The sequence below is a fragment of the Erythrolamprus reginae genome, chromosome 10 (genome assembly GCF_031021105.1).
Source record: "Erythrolamprus reginae isolate rEryReg1 chromosome 10, rEryReg1.hap1, whole genome shotgun sequence".
In the NCBI taxonomy this organism is placed as follows: domain Eukaryota; kingdom Metazoa; phylum Chordata; class Lepidosauria; order Squamata; family Dipsadidae; genus Erythrolamprus; species Erythrolamprus reginae.
Window position 1 is genome coordinate 44,797,645 of NC_091959.1, and position 18,540 is coordinate 44,816,184.

An 18,540-nucleotide genomic window follows, 5' to 3' on the forward strand; every position below is an offset into this window, starting at 1 on the left:
AAGGCAAGGAGGGTGGGGGCAATTCTAATCTCTGGGGTGAGTTGGTTCCAGAGGGTCGGGGCCGCCACAGAGAAGGCTCTTCCTCTGGGTGTAGGATTCGACTGTGTGCTTGTTTTTTTATATATTGGGGTTTCTTTTGGATTTTTTAACTTAAAACTGTAATTTAGATTGCTAAGTATTAGATTTGTTGCTATGTATTGTTTGCCATTGTTGTGAGCCGTCCCGAGTCTACGGAGAGGGGCGGCATATAAATCCAATAAATCTAATCTAATCTTTCCTGATCAGTTTGATGCTTGAGACCTTCCACCGGTTTTGTAGCCCGTCTTTGGACCCGTTCAATTTTATCAAGGGTCCTCCCCATTCCCATTCCCTCCCCTAGTCACCTGCTCCATCTTCTCCAGGACTCTCTGCAGATATTCGGAGAAAGGCTTGTGAGCTTCCAGGCGTTGCTGGAGTTTCGTCTTCCTGGCCATCAACCGGGTGATTTCCGCTTTGAGCCGTTCTGCTTCCACGTCCTTCTGAGCCAACTGTTTCTTTTCCTGTTCAGCTTTCTGCATCGCTCGCTTCCGCTTGGCATCGTTCTCCTGCAAGAGAGAAAATGGTCCCCGATCGCAGTGACACGATGGCAGCCTTCCGATATCTCAGGGGTCGCCCCAAAGAAGAGGGAGTCAAGCTATTCTCCAAATCACTTGAGGGTAGAACAAGAAGCAATGGGTGGAAATTAATCAAGGAGAGAAGCAACTTAGAACTAAGGAGGAATTTCCTGACAGTTAGAACAATGAATCAGTGGAACAGCTTGCCTTCAGAAGTTGTGAATGCTCCAACACTGGAAGTTTTAAAGAAGATTTATTTATTTATTCATTCATTCATTCATTCATTCATTCATTCATTCATTCATTCATTCATTCGTCCAATACACAAATACATAGGAAGAAAAATAGACATGTAGTAATGTATATACCGGTAAGTGTAAAGTGAACTTAGAGGAGAGGATATATGAAAGAAAGAAAATATATATGATAAGTGAGAGAAAGGAAAAACAATTGGACAGGGGACGAAAGGCACACCAGTGGACTTATGTACGCCCCTTACTAGCCTCTTAGGAACCTGGAGAGGTCAATCGTGGAGAGTCTAAGGGAGAAATGTTGGGGGTTAGGGGTTGACACAATTGAGTCTGGCAATGAGTTCCACACTTCGATAACTCGATTGTTGAAATCATATTTTTTACAGTCAAGTTTGGAGATTAAGTTTGAATCTGTTGCGTGCTCTTGTGTTGTTGCGGTTGAAGCTGAAGTAGTCATTGACTGGTAGGACGTTGCAGCATATGATCTTGTGGGCAATACTCAAATCGTGTTTTAGGCTCCGTAGTTCTAGGCTTTCAAGGCCCAGGATTGTTAGTCTATTTTCGTAGGATATTCTGTTTTGAGTGGAGGAGTGAAGGGCTCTTCTGGTGAAATATCTTTGGACATTTTCTAGGGTGTTGATGTCTGAGATGTGATATGGGTTCCAGACAGATGAGCAGTAGTCTAGGATGGGTCTGGCAAAAGTTTTGCAGGCTCTTGTGAGTAGTGTGAGATTGCCTGAGCAGAAGCTGCATAGGATCAGGTTAACAACTCTAGCAGCTTTTTGGCGATATTGTTGCAGTGGGCTTTAGGACTTAGGTCATTCGATATTAGTATTCCAAGGTCTTTTACTGAGTGTGGGTTGGCAGTGAGAGATTGTTTATTCAGAAGATGTTAGATCACCATTTGTCTGAAGTGGTGTAGGATTTCCTGCCTAAGCAGGGGGTTGAACTAGAAGACCTCCAAGGTCCCTTCCAACTCAGTTATTCTGTTCTGTTCTGTTCTATTTCTATTTCTACTTCTATTTCTATTCCATTCCATATTTTCTATTCAATTGCAATTCTAATTCTATTTTTATTTCTAATTCCATTCCATATTTTCTATTCCATTCTAATTCCTAATTCCATTCCATATTTTCTATTCTAAATCTAATTCCATTCCACTCCAGTTATTCCATTCCATATTTTCTATTCCACTCTAATTCTAATTTATGTATTTTATTTATTTATTTAATTGGATTTGTATGCCGTCCCTCTCCGAGGACTCGGGGCGGCTCACAGCATATATTAAAAAGAACGGTAATATAATCCAATTACTACTACAATATTAAAAACAATTAGAAAAAGAAGATTAACCTAAAAAATTAACTCATTAACCAAACATTCAGCAATCATACTTAATTCCATTCCATTTGATCCCATTCCATATTTTCTGTTCTTATTCTTGTTCTAGTTCTAATTCCATTCCATTCCTTATTTTCTCTTCTAATTCTAATTCATTCATTCCACTCCACTCCACTCCAAGCCACTCATTCCATTCCATTTCATATATTCTATTCTATTCCAACCCAATTATGCTATGTTCTGTTTTCATATTTTATTGTCCCTCTGTGAGGGAGATGGGGGCTTCCCAAAATGGGATAAATAAATAAATGCTGGATTACTCTTCACCGAAGATTGCTTACACTCCTATGTGGGTTGGATTAGACGAATTCCAGTGTCCCTCCCAGTCCTGTGGTTCTACGTTCTAGTGCTGATCTTCATTCCTGACCACAAACCTTCAAGAACTTGTCAAACTTCAGGATGGCTTGTTTGAGCTGACCCTCCTTGTGTCCCAGCTTTTGCCGTCGCTGCTGCAGATATTCCATCTTCTTCTGGAACTCCTGCAAAGGGAGAGGATGAGATAGAGGAGAGTAGCTGAAGAAAAGATCGGGTCAAATGCGTTTGAACAAAGAAAACCCAAAACTTGTCAAGTCCATGGAGATTCTCCATCATCCAGGTCATGGTTGTCCCAAAAGGCAAATGGATTTAGGGGAAGGTTGGTAGGGAAGGTTTGCCTATTTGCCGATGACTCTAAAGTGTGCAATAGGGTTGATATTGCTGGAGGGGTCTGTAATATGGTAAATGATTTAGCTTTACTAGATAAATCGTCAAAGCAATGAAAACTGCAGTTTAATGTTTCCAAATGTAAAATAATGCACTTGGGGAAAAGGAATCCTCAATCTGAGTATTGCATTGGCAGTTCTGTGTTAGCAAAAACTTCAGAAGAGAAGGATTTAGGGGTAGTGATTTCTGACAGTCTCAAAATGGGTGAGCAGTGTGGTCGGGCAGTAGGAAAAGCAAGTAGGATGCTTGGCTGCATAGCTAGAGGTATAACAAGCAGGAAGAGGGAGATTATGATCCCCTTATATAGAGCGCTGGTGAGACCACGTTTGGAATACTGTGTTCAGTTCTGGAGACCTCACCTACAAAGAGATATTGATCAAATTGAACGGGTCCAAAGATGGGCTACAAAAACGGTGGAAGGTTTTAAGCATCAAACTTATCAGGAAAGACTTCATGAACTCAATCTATACAGTCTGGAGGACAGAAGGGAAAGGGGGGACATGATCAAAACATTTAAATATGTGAAAGGGTTAAATAAGGTTCAGGAGGGAAGTGTTTTTAATAGGAAAGTGAACCCAAGAACAAGGGGGCACAATCTGAGGTTAGTTGGAGGGAAAGATCAGAAGCCACGTGAGAAAATATTATTTGACTGAAAGAGTAGTAGATGGTTGGAACAAACTTCCAGCAGACGTGGTTGGTCAATCCACAGGAACTGAATTTAAACACGCCTGGGATAAACAGATCCATCCTAATATAAAATACAGGAAATAGTATAAGGGGAGACTAGATGGACCAGGAGGTCTTTTTCTGCCATCAATCTTCTATGTTTCTAAGGTAATGCACCATTTTTTTTCTCAGGCAGTACGAATGTAAAACTTTAGATATACATTATTTGAATTGTCAGGGGTGCGTGTGTGTAAATTTTGTGTTTCTCCAGATAGATAGCCTAGCTGCAGCCTTGTTTCGAAATGGTATCTGTTAAGTGATGTACGTTACAAGCAGGGCGTGTCATCATTGAATTTCTCACTGCGGAGAGAGAAACTGTTGGGAACATTCACCAACGTTTGTGTACAGTTGATGGAGAATCTGCAGTCGACAGAAGTACGGTTAGTTGCTGGGCACACAGGGTGAAGCCACAAAGCAGAAATGGCTTTGTGACCAGAACCAGGAGTGGTACCGACAGGGCATACAAAACCTGGTGTCTTAGAAACACAGAAGACTGACCATAGAAAAAGACCTCATGGCCCATCTAGTCTGCCCTTATACTATTTCCTGCATTTTATCTTAGGATGGATCTATGTTTATCCCAGGCATGTTTAAATTCAGTGACTGTGGATTTATCTACCATGTCTGCTGGACGTTTGTTCCAAGGATCTACTACTCTTTCAGTAAAATAATATTTTCTCATGTTGCTTTTGAAGTGTTGGTAATGACCTTTAAAGCCCTACATGGCAGTGGACCAGAATACCTCCGGAACCGCCTTCTACCGCACGAATCCCAGCGGCCGATAAGGTCCCACAGAGTTGGCCTTCTCCGGGTTCCGTCAACCAAACAATGTCGTTTGGTGGGCCCCAGGGGAAGAGCCTTCTCTGTGGCGGCCCTGGCCCTCTGGAATCAACTCCCCCCAGAGATTAGAACAGCCCCCACCCTCCTTGTTTTCGCAAATTACTTAAGACCCACCTATATCGCCAGGCATGGGGGAACTAAGACATCCTCCCCAGGCTTTTATATTTTATGTTTGGTATGTATCTGCTGTATGGTTTTAATTGCTGGGGTTTTATATATGTTTTTTAATATTGGATTTGTTTTACTGCTATATTGTTTTATTATTGTTGTGAGCCGCCCCGAGTCTTCGGAGAGGGGCAGCATACAAGTCCAATAAATTATTATTATTATTATTAATTATTATTATTATTATTATCTTTCCCCCAAGTCCTCCAGTGTCTTGCTGGAGGAAGGCCATAGAATGGGATGCATATTACGTGGAAAAATAGCGAGTGTAGAAGAAACATCCTTCTTTCTAGTGGGTAAGATTCATTGTGTTCAATAATTGTTGAAGAAAAAAAATGTGGTGCATTACTTTCTGGGCGAACGTCGTATTTTCCAAAGCACCAAAAGGCAAGATGAGAACTGGTCATTTGGATTTACCTCTTTGGTGGCTGTGAACGTCTTCTCCACTTCTGACAGCTCCCTTTGCTTCTCTAAGAGGCAGCAAGACGAGGGCAAAAAATCATTTTCCTTCTCGGGGATTTTCCTGGAAAGGACCAATCCAAGACTCAGATGATTGATTGATTGATTGATTGGATTTGTATGCCGCCCCTCTCCGGAGACTCGGGGCGGCTAACAGCAATAATAAGACAGCATATAATAATAATCCAATAATAAAAACAATTAAAAACCCATTATAATAAAAACCAAACAGACATACATACATACCATGCATAGAATTGTAAAGGCCTAGGGGGAAAGAGGATCTCAATTCCCCATGCCTGATGGCAGAGGTGGGTTTTAAGTAGCTTACGAAAGGCAAGGAGGGTGGGGGCAATTCTAATCTCTGGGGGGAGTTGGTTCCAGAGGGCCGGGGCCGCCACAGAAAAGGCTCTTCCCTTGGGTCCCGCCAAGCGGCATTGTTTAGTTGACGGGACCCGGAGAAGATCCACTCTGTGGGACCTAACTGGTTGCTGGGATTCGTGCAGCAGAAGGCGGTCCCAGAGATTACAGTGATCCCTCGTTTTTCGTGGGGGATGCGTTCCAAAACCACCCGTAAAAAACAAATTTCCATAAAGTAGAGGAACGATAGTTTTTTAATGTATTTAACAAGTATTTGGACTTTTAAAACCCACCCTTTGCATTAAACAGTCCTTCTAAAATGTTTCTCAGCTGGAACTACATGGGATACCCTACCAGTTTCTTTCATAGACTACAGTAGTACTGTAGAAGAATTTTATGAATTTTGAAAGGATTTAAAATTTTCAATGGATTTAAGCCCCCTTTGAAAACCCTTGAAGTAGCGAATCCGAAAAAGATGAACCACGAAGTAGCGAGGGATTACTGTACACAGGTGTACAAAAAAAAATTTTTTGTGTAATCATCGCAGCTGACCTTGTACTTTTCTGCATTGGTTTTTTGTTCTGGTTTCAAAAATGTATATATTTTTTATGCAGCAGGTATAATTTCCATGGAGCTGCATCATTATTCTAAGGTATAGGACTGGCGACATTAAGAAAACAGTAATCACCACATACATTGAAAATGTAGAAGTAACCTAATAAAAAATGCTTTTATTTCAGACACTTTACGTGCTAGAGTGAAACTAAGCATATTTTTGGAATCAGCACCTTAAACTCCATTTAAAAAAACATAGAAACATAGAAGACTGACGGCAAAAAAAGACCTCATGGTCCATCTAGTCTGCCCTTATACTATTTCCTGTATTTTATCTTACAATGGATATATGTTTATCCCAGGCATGTTTAAATTCAGTTACTGTGGATTTACCAACCACGTCTGCTGGAAGTTTGTTCCAAGGATCTACTACTCTTTCAGTAAAATAATATTTTCTCATGTTGCTTTTGATCTTTCCCCCAACTAACTTCAGATTGTGTCCCCTTGTTCTTGTGTTCACTTTCCTATTAAAAACACTTCCCTCCTGAACCTTATTTAACCCTTTAACATATTTAAATGTTTCAATCATGTCCCCCCTTTTCCTTCTGTCCTCCAGACTCTACAGATTGAGTTCATTAAGTCTTTCCTGATAAGATTTATGCTTAAGACCTTCCACCATTCTTGTAGCCCGTCTTTGGACCCGTTCAATTTTGTCAATATCTTTTTGTAGGTGAGGTCTCCAGAACTGAACGCAGTATTTCAAATGTGGTCTCACCAGCACTCTATATAAGGGGATCACAATCTCCCTCTTCCTGCTTGTTATACCTCTAGCTATGCAGCCAAGCATCCTACTTGCTTTCCCTACCGCCCGACCACACTGCTCACCCATTTTGAGACTGTCAGAAATCACTACCCCTAAATCCTTCTCTTCTGAAGTTTTTGCTAACACAGAACTGCCAATGCAATACTCAGACATGTTACTTTTGCTGATGATTTTTTTTCTGTTGACCAGTGTTATTTAAGCAGAGAAGATCACAATTCAAGAAACCCAGTGAAAAACAAGAAGGCAAAGCAAGTATGAAAGAGATGGCCAAGAAATTTGCAGGTAGTCTTTGAATGACAACCACTAATTTATAGTGATTGTTTGAAGTGACAACGGCATTGAAAACAATGACTTACGACTGGGTTTTTTTGCACCCTTGCAACATCCTCACTTTGGTCAAGCGATCAAAATTCAGACGCTTGGCAACTGATTCATGTATATGGTTTGCAGCATCTCAGGGGTCAAATGGTTCACTTTTACAAACCTTCTCATGAGCAAAGTCAACTGGGAAGCCAGATTTGCTTAACTGTCTTGCTAATTTAACAACTATTCTGTCGGGCTGTCTGGTAGAATCCTCCCAAAAATTCACAGGTACAAATTTCAGACACACACACGTTTGAAAATTCAAAACAATGTTCTTTATAATGAAAATTCACTTAACCTAAGCCCTCTTTTGGTATAGCAAAGAGCACTCGTCTCCAAACAAACTGGTAATTTGTACAAGTCCCTTATCAGTTCTGTGATACTTAGCTTGCAGCTGTGAGGCAATTCACAGTCCTCCTTCTTTCACAAAGTGAAACACACTTTGCTCTGGTTTAGCTTCAAAGCGGGGAAAAAGCAGCACACAAAAGGTCAAAGTCAGTAAAGCAGTCACGAAACACAACGATCAGATAATCCTCCACAATGGCCAAACCCACAGGCTGCTCTTTATAGCAGCCTCACTAATTACCACAGCCCCACCCAACCACAGGTGGCCTCATTTTCTTTGATAATAATCTCTCAGTTGTTGCTGCCTATGTATCGCTCTCCTCATGCATGGCTGTATCATTAACTCTTGTTCTGAATCCAAGGAGGAGCTAGATAATTGATCTCCTTCTGAGCTGTCTGCCACACTCTCCTCCTCCCTGTCACTCATGTCTTCTTGGTCAGAGGAGCCTTCATCAGCAGATTCCACCGGAGGCAAAACAGGCCTGCAGCATATGGATGTCTCCCCCACATCCACAGTCCTTGGGGCAGGAGCTGGGCCAGAGCTAACCACAACAACAACTGCCATGTTTTGCTTTGCCAAAGTGACAAGAAAGGTTGCGAGATGGGAGCAAAACTCACTTCTCACTTATCGACATTAATTTTGGGCTCAATTGTCACAAGTTGAGGACTACCTGGAATGATTGATTGATTGGTTGATTGATTGATTTTTGCAAAGGCTTTTAGATCAAAGGATAGAATAATAGGGTTGGAAGGGACCTTGGAGGTCTTCTAGTCCAACCCCCTGATTAGGCAGGAAACCCTACACTAGTGGTTATATAAAACAAATGGTTAACGTCTTCTTTAAAACTTCCACTGTTGCAGCATTCACAACTTCAACTGATTAATTGTTGGCTTCTCTCCTTGTTTGGTTTCCACCCATTGCTTCTTTTTCTAACCTCAGGTGCTTTGGAGAATAGGTTGACTCCTTTGTGGCAACCCCTGAGATATTGGAACATTGCTATCATGTCTCCCCTGGTCCTTCTTTTCATTAAAGTAGACATACCCAGTTTCTGCAACCGTTCTTCATATGTTTTAGCCTCCAGTCCCCTAATCCTCTTTGTTGCTCTTCTCTGTACTCAGAAACACATCCTTTTCATATCATGGCCACCAACTTTTGGAGGCAAGCCGTTCCACTGATTAATTGTCAGGAAATTTTTCCTTAGCTCTAAGTTGCTTCTCTCCTTTGTTTAGTTTCCACCCATTGCTTCTTGTTCTATCTTCAGGTGCTTTGGAGAATAGCTTGACTCCTTCTTCTTTGTGGCAACCCCTGAGATATTGGAACACTGCTATCATGTCTCCACTGGTCCTTCTTTTTATTAAACTAGCCAGGCCCAGTTCCTGCAACCGTTCTTCATATGTTTTAGCCTCCAATCCCCTAATTATCTTTGTTGCTCTTCTCTGCACTGTTTCTAAAGCCTCAACATCCTTTTTACATCCTGGCCAGTGATGGGCTACTACTGGTACCGTCAGAAACGCAGTACCGGTAGCAGAATTTGGAACTTCACCCAAGAGCACCCAATTTGTACTGAAATATGTTGAAACAAAATGCATAAGCCATGCCCACAGCGTGGTAGTAAAGGTTTTGGTAGCCCATCACTGATCCTGGCCACCAACTTTTTGGAGGCAAGCCGTTCCACTGGTTAATTAAAAAAAACAAATCCACTCCTTTTTGCAAAGTGGTAAAACTTGCAGAAACTCTCCCCACCCATCCACCGCCCCTTTCCCTGGCCTTACATGGTCAGCAACTTGTCCCGGATTGCGGCCCGGACCCTGTCTTCCAAATCCGAAGCCATCGCTTCCCCTTTCTCCCCAACACACCTGCCGCCCCGGAGCAACCTCAAAAGGGGCCAGCGAAGCGACAGCTTGCAAAGCAAAGAGCGGTCCCAGGAGTTTCCGGGGCGGTTGCCAGGGAAACGGCCAGCACAACGTTCCGTTGCCGGGGCGACGCCTCCAAACACAGGCTGAACAAACGCCCCCCCCCCTCCTGCAACTTGAGTTGGAAGGGTTTGTTAATTATCTTTATATTTTATTTCGATATTTATTTTATAAAAAATAATCTTTATTAGGTATTTACATTAAAAGGGGGAAAAGCAGGGGGGTGGGAATAAACCGTAGTGCATGGTGTAACAATATAACAATAATATCAGGTGTAGAAAAGAAAAAAAGGGGGGGGGAATTGAGGATAGGGATTTATTTATTTATTTATTTATTTATTTATTTATTTATTTATTTATTTATTTATTTATTTATTTATTTATTTATTTATTTATTTATTTATTTATTTATTTATTTATTTATTTATTCCAATACATAATACACATTGAAGAGAAAGATAGGTAATAATATAAGTAAAGAAAAGAATAGAAGAAAAGATATAAAAGTATAGGTGAACATATTTGAAAGGAAGAAAAGATAAATGATATAAGGAGATTGGACAGGGGACAGAAGGCACACTGGTGCACTTATAGAGGTACCTCTACTTACGAACTTCATAGAAGATTGACAGCAGAAAAAGACCTCATGGTCCATCTAGTCTGCCGTTATACTATTTCCTGTATTTTATCTTAGGATGGATCTATGTTTATCCCAGGCACGTTTAAATTCAGTGACTGTGGATTGACCAACCACGTCTGCTGGAAGTTTGTTCCAAGCATCTACTACTCTTTCAGTCAAATAATATTTTCTCACGTGGCCTCTGGTCTTGCCCACATTTTTGTAGCCCGTCTTTGGACCCGTACTATTTCCTGTATTTTATCTTATGTTTATCCCCAGCACGTTTAAATTCAGTGACTGTGGATTGACCAATCATGTCTGCTGGAAGTTTGTTCCAAGCATTTATGACTCTTTTGGTCAAATAATATTTTCTCATGTTGTTTCTGATCTTTCCCCCAATTAACCTCAGATAGTGTCCCCTTGGTCTTGTGTTCACTTTCCCATTAAAAACACTTCCCTCCCTAGCCTTATGTAACCCTTTCACATATTTAAATTTTTATTATTGGATTGTACATGTTGTTTTTATTATTGTTGTTAGCCGCCCCGAGTCTACGGAGAGGGGCGGCATAAAAATCCAAGAAATTATTATTAATTATTATTATTATTAAATGTTTCGATCGCGTCCCCCCTTTTCCTTCTGTCCTCCAGACTGTACAGATTGAGTTCATGAAGTCTTTCCTGATCAGTTTTATGCTTAAGACTTTCCACCGTTTTTGTAGTCCATCGCGTCCCTATTTTTCTTTCGACTCTGCCCAAATATTGCACAGTTATGAGCTTGTCCGTTCTTAGGTGACAAGATGGAGCTGTGAAAGAAGGGGCCGTAATACGTCCGTCTTATAAAATTCTGTTTCAACTTGGTTATTTAGCCATCTCGTCATCATATCTAATTCTGCACATTCCATAATCTTCCTAAAAACCTCTTCGTCTTTTGGAATTTCCTTTTCTTTCCATTTTTGTGCGATCCTTGCTGCTACTAATATATGAATTATTAAATAATATATTTCTTTTTTATATCTAATATCCGTAATACCTAATAGAAAAAATTCTGGGGCCTTCCTAATTTCCTTATTTGTAATTTCCTTTTGTGGAACACACAAAAAGATTCTTAAAGATATTAAAGTATTGAAACAGTTAAATCTATTAGATTGAATATATTACATAGCGATACTTGATAGATAAGTTCATTTCTTCAAATTGAATTTTAACTACAATTATATAATTGTTGGAAAGTATTGAAAAGTTAAGATTTTTATGTCAGTATAGATCAGTGTTTCCCAACCTTGGCAACATGAAGATATCTGGACTTCAACTCCCAGAATTCCCCAGCCAGCATTCGCAGTAAGGCGGTAGGGAAAGCAAGTAGGATACTTGGCTGCATAGCTAGAAATATAACAAGCAGGAAGAGGGAGATTATGATCCCGCTATATAGAATGCTGGTGAGACCACATTTGGAATACTGTGTTCAGTTCTGGAGACCTCACCTACAAAAAGATATTGACAAAATTGAACGGGTCCAAAGACGGGCTACAAGAATGGTGGAAGGTCTTAAGCATAAATCTTATCAGGAAAGACTTCATGAACTCAATCTGTATAGTCTGGAGGACAGAAGGAAAAGGGGGGACATGATCGAAACATTTAAATATATTAAAGGGTTAAATAAGGACCAGGAGGGAAGTGTTTTTAATAGGAAAGTGGACACAAGAACAAGGGGACACAATCTGAAGTTAGTTGGGGGAAAGATCAAAGGCAACATGAGAAAATATTATTTTACTGAAAGAGTAGTAGATCCTTGGAACAAACTTCCAGCAGACGTAACTGAATTTAAACATGCCTGGGATAAACATATATCCATTGTAAGATAAAATACAGGAAATAGTATAAGGGCAGACTAGATGGACCATGAGGTTTTTTTCTGCCGTCGGTCTTTTATGTTTCTATGTTTAATGTCTTCAAGTTGCCGAGGTTGGGAAACACTGGTATAGATTATATAGAGATATTTCATTTCATTGATAAGTTTACTTTTCTGTATTGATCTAAACTAGAATTAGGGGTTTTTTTTCTGTATGAAGAAGACTACTATACTGAGCGGAGCAATTGTAGCTCCTTTTTATGTTAAACGTTGTTTGTTTTGTCTTATCCCACATTTTAAAAAATTAATAAAAATATTTTTTAAAAATAAAATAAAACACGTCCGTCTGAGCTTTTAACATCCAGCCCTGTGATGTTTTGCAAGAAGGAAGAAAGGACATTCCAGACACCCTGGGTTGTCCCGTCACCCCCCCTCGACTTTCCCTCCCTAGCCAATATTTATTTTGTGTTTGTCCTCTTTGAGGCATTTTTAATCGCGGTGAGGCAAGTGCCAAACTCGAGAAGAGAGGCGCAATTGACCTTCCCAGCAACCTGATCACTGATATTTCTCTTCTCAGTCAAATTGCACGTAAAAGGATTTCATTGTAATATGGAGAACCGGGGGCGGGGGGGACCTTCCATAATTCAGCATCCCTCGCTCAATAGCCGTAACTCTGAGAGGGATATGGGACAATCGCTTAAATTTGAGCCAGCGGTGTGCTGCAGCTGCCCAAGAAGCCAATGCAGTTCTAGGCTGCATCAACAAAGGGGTAGAATCATATGAGTGCATAATAGATCTGGGTATGTGTGTAATTTTGTGAATAGAATAGAACAGAATAGAATAGAATTAAAGTGGAATAGAGTAGAGTAAGTAGAGTAGAGTAGAGTAAAGTAGAGTAGAGAAGAGACGAGTAGTGTAGTGTAGAGTAGAACAGAACAGAACACAATAGGACACAATAGAACAAAATTAAAGTGGAATAGAGAAGAATAGGGTAGGGTAGGGTAGGGTGGGGTAAGATAGGATAGGATAGAATAGAGCAGAACAGAACAGAGAATAGAATTAAAGTGGAATAGAATGGATTAGAGCAGAACAGAATAGAACAGAATAGAATTAAAGTGGAATAGAATAGAGTAGAATAGAATAGAACAGAACAGGGAATAGAATTAAAGTGGAATAGAATGGAGTAGAGTAGAACAGAACAGAGAATAGAATTAAAGTGGAATAGAATAGAGTAGAATAGAATAGAACAGAACAGGGAATAGAATTAAAGTGGAATAGAATGGAGTAGAGTAGAACAGAACAGAGAATAGAATTAAAGTGGAATAGAATAGAGTAGAATAGAATAGAGTAGAACAGAATAGAATTAACGTGGAATAGAATGGAGTAGAGTAGAACAGAACAGAGAATAGAATTAAAGTGGAATAGAATGGAGCAGAACAGAACAGAGAATAGAATTAAAGTGGAATAGAATAGAGTAGAATAGAATAGAGTAGAACAGAATAGAATAGAACAGAATAGAATTAAAGTGGAATAGAATGAAGTAGAACAGAACAGAACAGAGAATAGAATTAAAGTGGAATAGAATAGAGTAGAATAGAATAGAGTAGAACAGAATAGAATTAAAGTGGAATAGAATGAAGTAGAACAGAACAGAACAGAGAATAGAATTAAAGTGGAATAGAATAGAGTAGAACAGAACAGAACAGAGAATAGAATAGAATTGAATTAAAGTGGAATAGAATAGAATAAACAGAACAACAGAGTTGGAAGGGACATTGGAGGTCTTCTAGCCCAACCTCCTTGACTTATTCTTCAAAGCAAGACTGCCATGAAATTGGTGATAAACCAATGGCTTCCCACGCTATCTATAGAAGGCTTGATGTTGATGGGAACTTGAGAGGAGGGGATTTTCATGAAAGAGCAGATGCAGTCACCAAGCATTCTTTCTTTTGAGTAGTTCAAGGCCATCCTATGCCCACCCACCTGGGCGGAAGCGGAAGGAGGACTAGCCACGCTGGCACAATATGAATGGGCAACGTGAGATGTTTGGTGGGTGGGGGACAAGGGAGGTGAACTTTCAACTGGGTGGGGAACTCAGATCTGGGTTTCCCAGTGTGGTAGCCAGGATGGCTCCGGCAATAAATTGGAACTTTGGGGAGTAACTTGGACTCGGACTCTGATTTAGCTTGGATGCTACCTGGACCCTTGACAAAGACCATAAGTAGTGGATAGAAGCTTAACAAGGAGAGAACCAACCTAGAAGTAAGGAGAAGAAGCAATGGGTGGAAACTAACCAAGGAGAGAAGTAACCTACAATCAAAGAGAAATTTACTGACAGTTGAAACAATGAATCAGTGGAACAGCTCGCCTCCAGAGGTTGTGAATGCTCCAACACTGGACGTTTTTAAGAAGAGACTGGACAGGCGTTTTGTCCAGAATGGTATCAGTTCTGCCTTGAAGAAGGTGTTGGAGTAGAAGTCACCCAGGGGACTTAGTTGCTGTTCTTTGCACTTTTTCCAAAGTGCAACACCTCGACATCTTGTTACAATTGGGGAGGAAGAGTGAATATTTTAAAACCTTAACCTGACCTAGTTAAACACGTTGTGTGAATAAAGCCTGAATCTTTTACAAATCCGAGGTGTGGTACGTGATAAAGGTATAAAGGTAATGCACAACTCTACTGTTGGGTGAATGTGGCCTCTTTCTTTTTCTTTCTTTCTTTCTTTCTTTCTTTCTTTCCTTCCTTCCTTCCTTCTTTCCTTCTTTCTTTCTCTTCCTCCCTCCCTCCCTCCCTCTCTCTCTTTCTTTCTCTCTCTCCTTCTCTCTTTTCATTTTCTTTCTTCTCTTTCTAACTTTCTCTGCATGTTTTTTTCTCTTTTTCTCTTTCTCTCCCTCCCCCCTCTCTCTGTTTCTGTCTGATTGTCTTTCTTTTGTTCTTTCCATCTCTCTCTCTCTCTTTCTCTTTCTTTATCTCTTTCATTTTTTCAATGTGTCTCTGTTTTCTTCTCTCTCTCTCTTTCTGTCTGCCTCTTTCTTTTGTTCTTCCCCCCTCCCTCTCCCTCTTTCTCTTTCTCTGTCTCTTTCATTCAATAAACAAGATCTAAGTATTGCCCACAAGATCATATGCTGCAACGTCCTGCCTGTCGGCGACTACTTCAGCTTCAACCACAACAACACAAGAGCACACAACAGATTTAAACTTAATATTAACCGCTCCAAACTTGACTGTAAAAAATATGACTTCAGTAACCGAGTTGTCGAAGCGTGGAACTCATTACCGGACTCCATAGTGTCATCCCCAAACCCCCAACACTTTACCCTTAGATTATCTACGGTTGGCCTATCCAGATTCCTAAGAGGTCAGTAAGGGGCGAGTACAAGTGCACTACAGTGCCTTCCGTCCCCTGTCCTATTGCTCTCCTATATCTCCTATACCTTTCTTCTATTCCTATATCTCTTCTTCTATTCTTTCATTGATATGTTCTATTCCTAACCTTCTTTTCTATTATTTCTTAGATATATTTTACTATGAGTATCTCCTCTATAACCTTCATCATATATTTTACTATGTGTATATAGATATATACCCACTAAAACTCTCATTGTGTATTGGACTAAATAAATAAATAAAATAAATAAAAAATAAATTCGCTGTGTCTCTGCTTCTCTCTCTCTCTTTGGTTCTTTCTCTCTCCATCTCTCACTCTCTCTCTCCCACGCACACACATATTATTGAAAACCAAGGGGGTCCAAGCAGAAACTCTGCCTAACTTCTGAGTCCCTGAGCCAATCAGACCGCGGCATTTAATTTAGAATAAAGAGCCCCCCCCGCCCCCCCATGTCTCCCTCAGCCAATGGTCGGGTTTGCAACAAATTCAAGCCTGTGTCCTGAGCCATCCCGTTGGCTTGTTTCTCTCCCTTCTCCCACAGAAAGGAGTTTGTGTTGTCCTAAGGACATTTCCTGCCCTGTCAAAAGGTTGCAATCCAAACGCAGGATTTATTTTTCGGGGGGGTGTTTTTAAATGCTTGCAATACCTTTGGCCCTTTTGAATACCTTAAAACACACCATGAGGAGGAGGATGGATGGATGGATGGATGGATGGATGGATGGATAGATAGATAGATAGATAGATAAATAAATGATTACAGAAGGAAGGAAGGAAAGAAAGAAAGAAAAATGGATGGAGGAATGGAGGAAGGAAGAAAGGAAAAAAAGAAGAAAGAAAGAAAGAAAAGAAAAGAGAAGAGAGAAAGAAATTAAAAAAAGAGAGAGAAGGAATGAAAGAATGAAAGAATAAAGGATGGATGGATGAAGAAAGAAAGGAGAAAAAGAAAAAAGAAAGAAAAAAGAAATAAATACTAGAAAAAGAGGAGAAGAGATATAGAAGTAAAGGAAAACGAAAGAAGAAAAAGAGAGAGAAGGAAGGAACAAAGGAGGGAACAAAGAGAAGAGAGAGAGAGGAGAAATAGAAAAAAGAAAGAAAAAGGAAAGAAAGAAAGAAAAAGAAAAAAGAAAAAAGAAAAATAAGAAAATAAGAAAGAAAGAAGGAAAGAAAGAAAGAAAAATGGATGGAGGAATGAAGGAAGAAAGAAAGGAGAAAAAGAAGAAAGAAATAAATAAAAGAAAAGAGAAGAGAGAAAGAAATTAAAAAAGAAAGAGAGAGAAGGAACAAAAGAATGAAAGAATAAAGGATGGATGGATGAAGAAAGGAGAAAAAGAAAAAAGAAATAAATACTAGAAAAAGAGGAGAAGAGATATAGAAATAAAGGAAAAAGAAAGAAGAAAAAAGAGAGAAGAAAGGAATGAAGGAAAGAAGGAAAGAACAAAGAGAAGAGAGAGAGAAGAGAAATAGAAAAAAAGAAAAAGGAAAGAAAGAAAGAAAGAAAGAGAAAAAAGAAAGAAAAATAAGAAAAATAAGAAAATAAGAAAGAAGGAAGGAAAGAAAGAAAGAAAGAAAGAAAGAAGAAAAATAATAAAATAAGAAAGAAGGAAAGGAAGAAAGAAAGAAAGAAAGAAAGAAAGAAAGAAAGAAAGAAAGCTGACATTTTGCCACAGCCACCCTGGGGAGGGCATCCCAGGACCTTTGCTGACTTAGTGTGCAGTAGCTCTCCCTAATTCACTGATCACCTGAGCCCAGAGTTTTGAGGAAGGTGAATTTATCTGCCGGGAGTGGAAGAGGCAGGCTAACTCGGAATTCCAGTTGCTAGGGAACATTATTAGCCTGAGGGTGCTTTCTCGTGTCCTGGGTGTTTACTGAAGCATGGCTAACTGCAGCCAGATTGTTGAGCTGAAACTGGTAAAAAGGTTACTGCCAACGACTCAAGGATCCAGGAAGGTGTCGGGATTAGCAGGCGATCCCTGTTAAGATCAAACACCGATCCGGAGATTTAGGACGTGGCTTTCTTAGGCCCAAAGCGTCCTGCCAAGATCAGATATATAGCAGTCCAGATACAGCAGTCCAAGGTGACCTCTAGGTGGCGGCAGAAGTAGACGGAAATGCACTTTGCTGCCCCCTCGTGGTGGCCCGGTATTTTGCAGATCCATAGCGGTCCAGATACAGTATACTGTACTGTATAGCAGTCCAGATATATAGCAGTCCAAGGCGACCTCTAGGTGGCAGCAGAAGTAGAAAGAAATGTGCTTTGCTGCCCCCTTGTGGTGGCCCAGTATTCTGCTGAATCTCCCTGAACTCTGGAGGATTCCAATGGCAGCATTTGTACAGTATGTTTCAATCTTCTATGTTGAGAAGAGAAGAGAACAGAGTTGGAAGGGACCTTGGAGGTCTTCTAGTCCAACTCCCTGCTTAGGCAGGAAACCCTACACCACTTCAAACAGATGGTTATCCAGCATCTTCTTAAAAACTTTCAGTGTTGGAACATTCACAACTTCTGGAGGCAAACTGTTCTATGGATCAATTGTTCTCACTCTCAGGAAATTCCTCCTTAGTTCTAAGTTGCTTCTCTCCATCGTTTAGTTTCCACCCATTGCTTCTTCTTCTACTCTCAGGTGCTTTGAAGAGGTTGCCTTCTTTGTGGCAACCCCTGAGATACTGGAACACTGCTGGGCCTTCTTTTCATTAAACTAGACATACCCAGTTTTTGCAACCATTCTTCCTATGTTTCAGCCTCCAGTTCCCTAATCATCTTTGTTACTCTTCTCTGCACTCTTTCTAGTGTCCTCTCTTTCTTTCTTTCTTTCTTTCTTTTTCTTTCTTTCTTTCTTTCTTCCTTCCCTGCCTCCCTCCCTCTCTGCCACTGCTCTTCCTATGTTTCAGCCACCAAGGCCCTTGTCCTATTTGTCGCTCTTCTCTGCACTCTTTCTAGAATCCTTTCTTTCTTTCTTTCCTTCCTTCCTTCCCTGCCTCCCTCCCTCTCTGCCACCGCTCTTCCTATGTTTCAGCCTCCAAGACCCTCGTCCTCTTTGTCGCTCTTCTCTGCACTCTTTCTAGTGTCCTCTCTTTCTTTCTTTCTTTCTTTCTTTCTTTTTCTTTCTTTCTTTCTTTCCTTCCTTCCTTCCCTGCCTCCCTCCCTCTCTGCCACCGCTCTTCCTATGTTTCAGCCTCCAAGACCCTCGTC

General features: G+C 40.4%; 1 protein-coding gene across 3 annotated transcripts in view; it reads right to left on the minus strand.

Annotated features, from left to right (window-relative positions):
• The window catches only part of CFAP73 (cilia and flagella associated protein 73), a 31,568-nt gene extending 22,043 nt beyond the window's left edge, over positions 1–9,525 (minus strand). For 2 of the 3 annotated variants that reach the window (XM_070762977.1, XM_070762978.1), the window contains exons 1-4: positions 9,357–9,511; positions 5,096–5,201; positions 2,620–2,724; positions 384–584 (exon numbers count right to left, since the gene is read on the minus strand). In XM_070762977.1, coding sequence (XP_070619078.1) covers positions 384–584; positions 2,620–2,724; positions 5,096–5,201; positions 9,357–9,415 — 471 coding nt within the window. In that variant the 5' untranslated portion in view covers positions 9,416–9,511. Of the gene's footprint in view, positions 1–383; positions 585–2,619; positions 2,725–5,095; positions 5,202–9,356 lie in introns of all 3 variants that reach the window. The other variant, XM_070762979.1, reaches the window with a different exon arrangement.
• Positions 9,526–18,540: the final 9,015 nt, after the last annotated feature.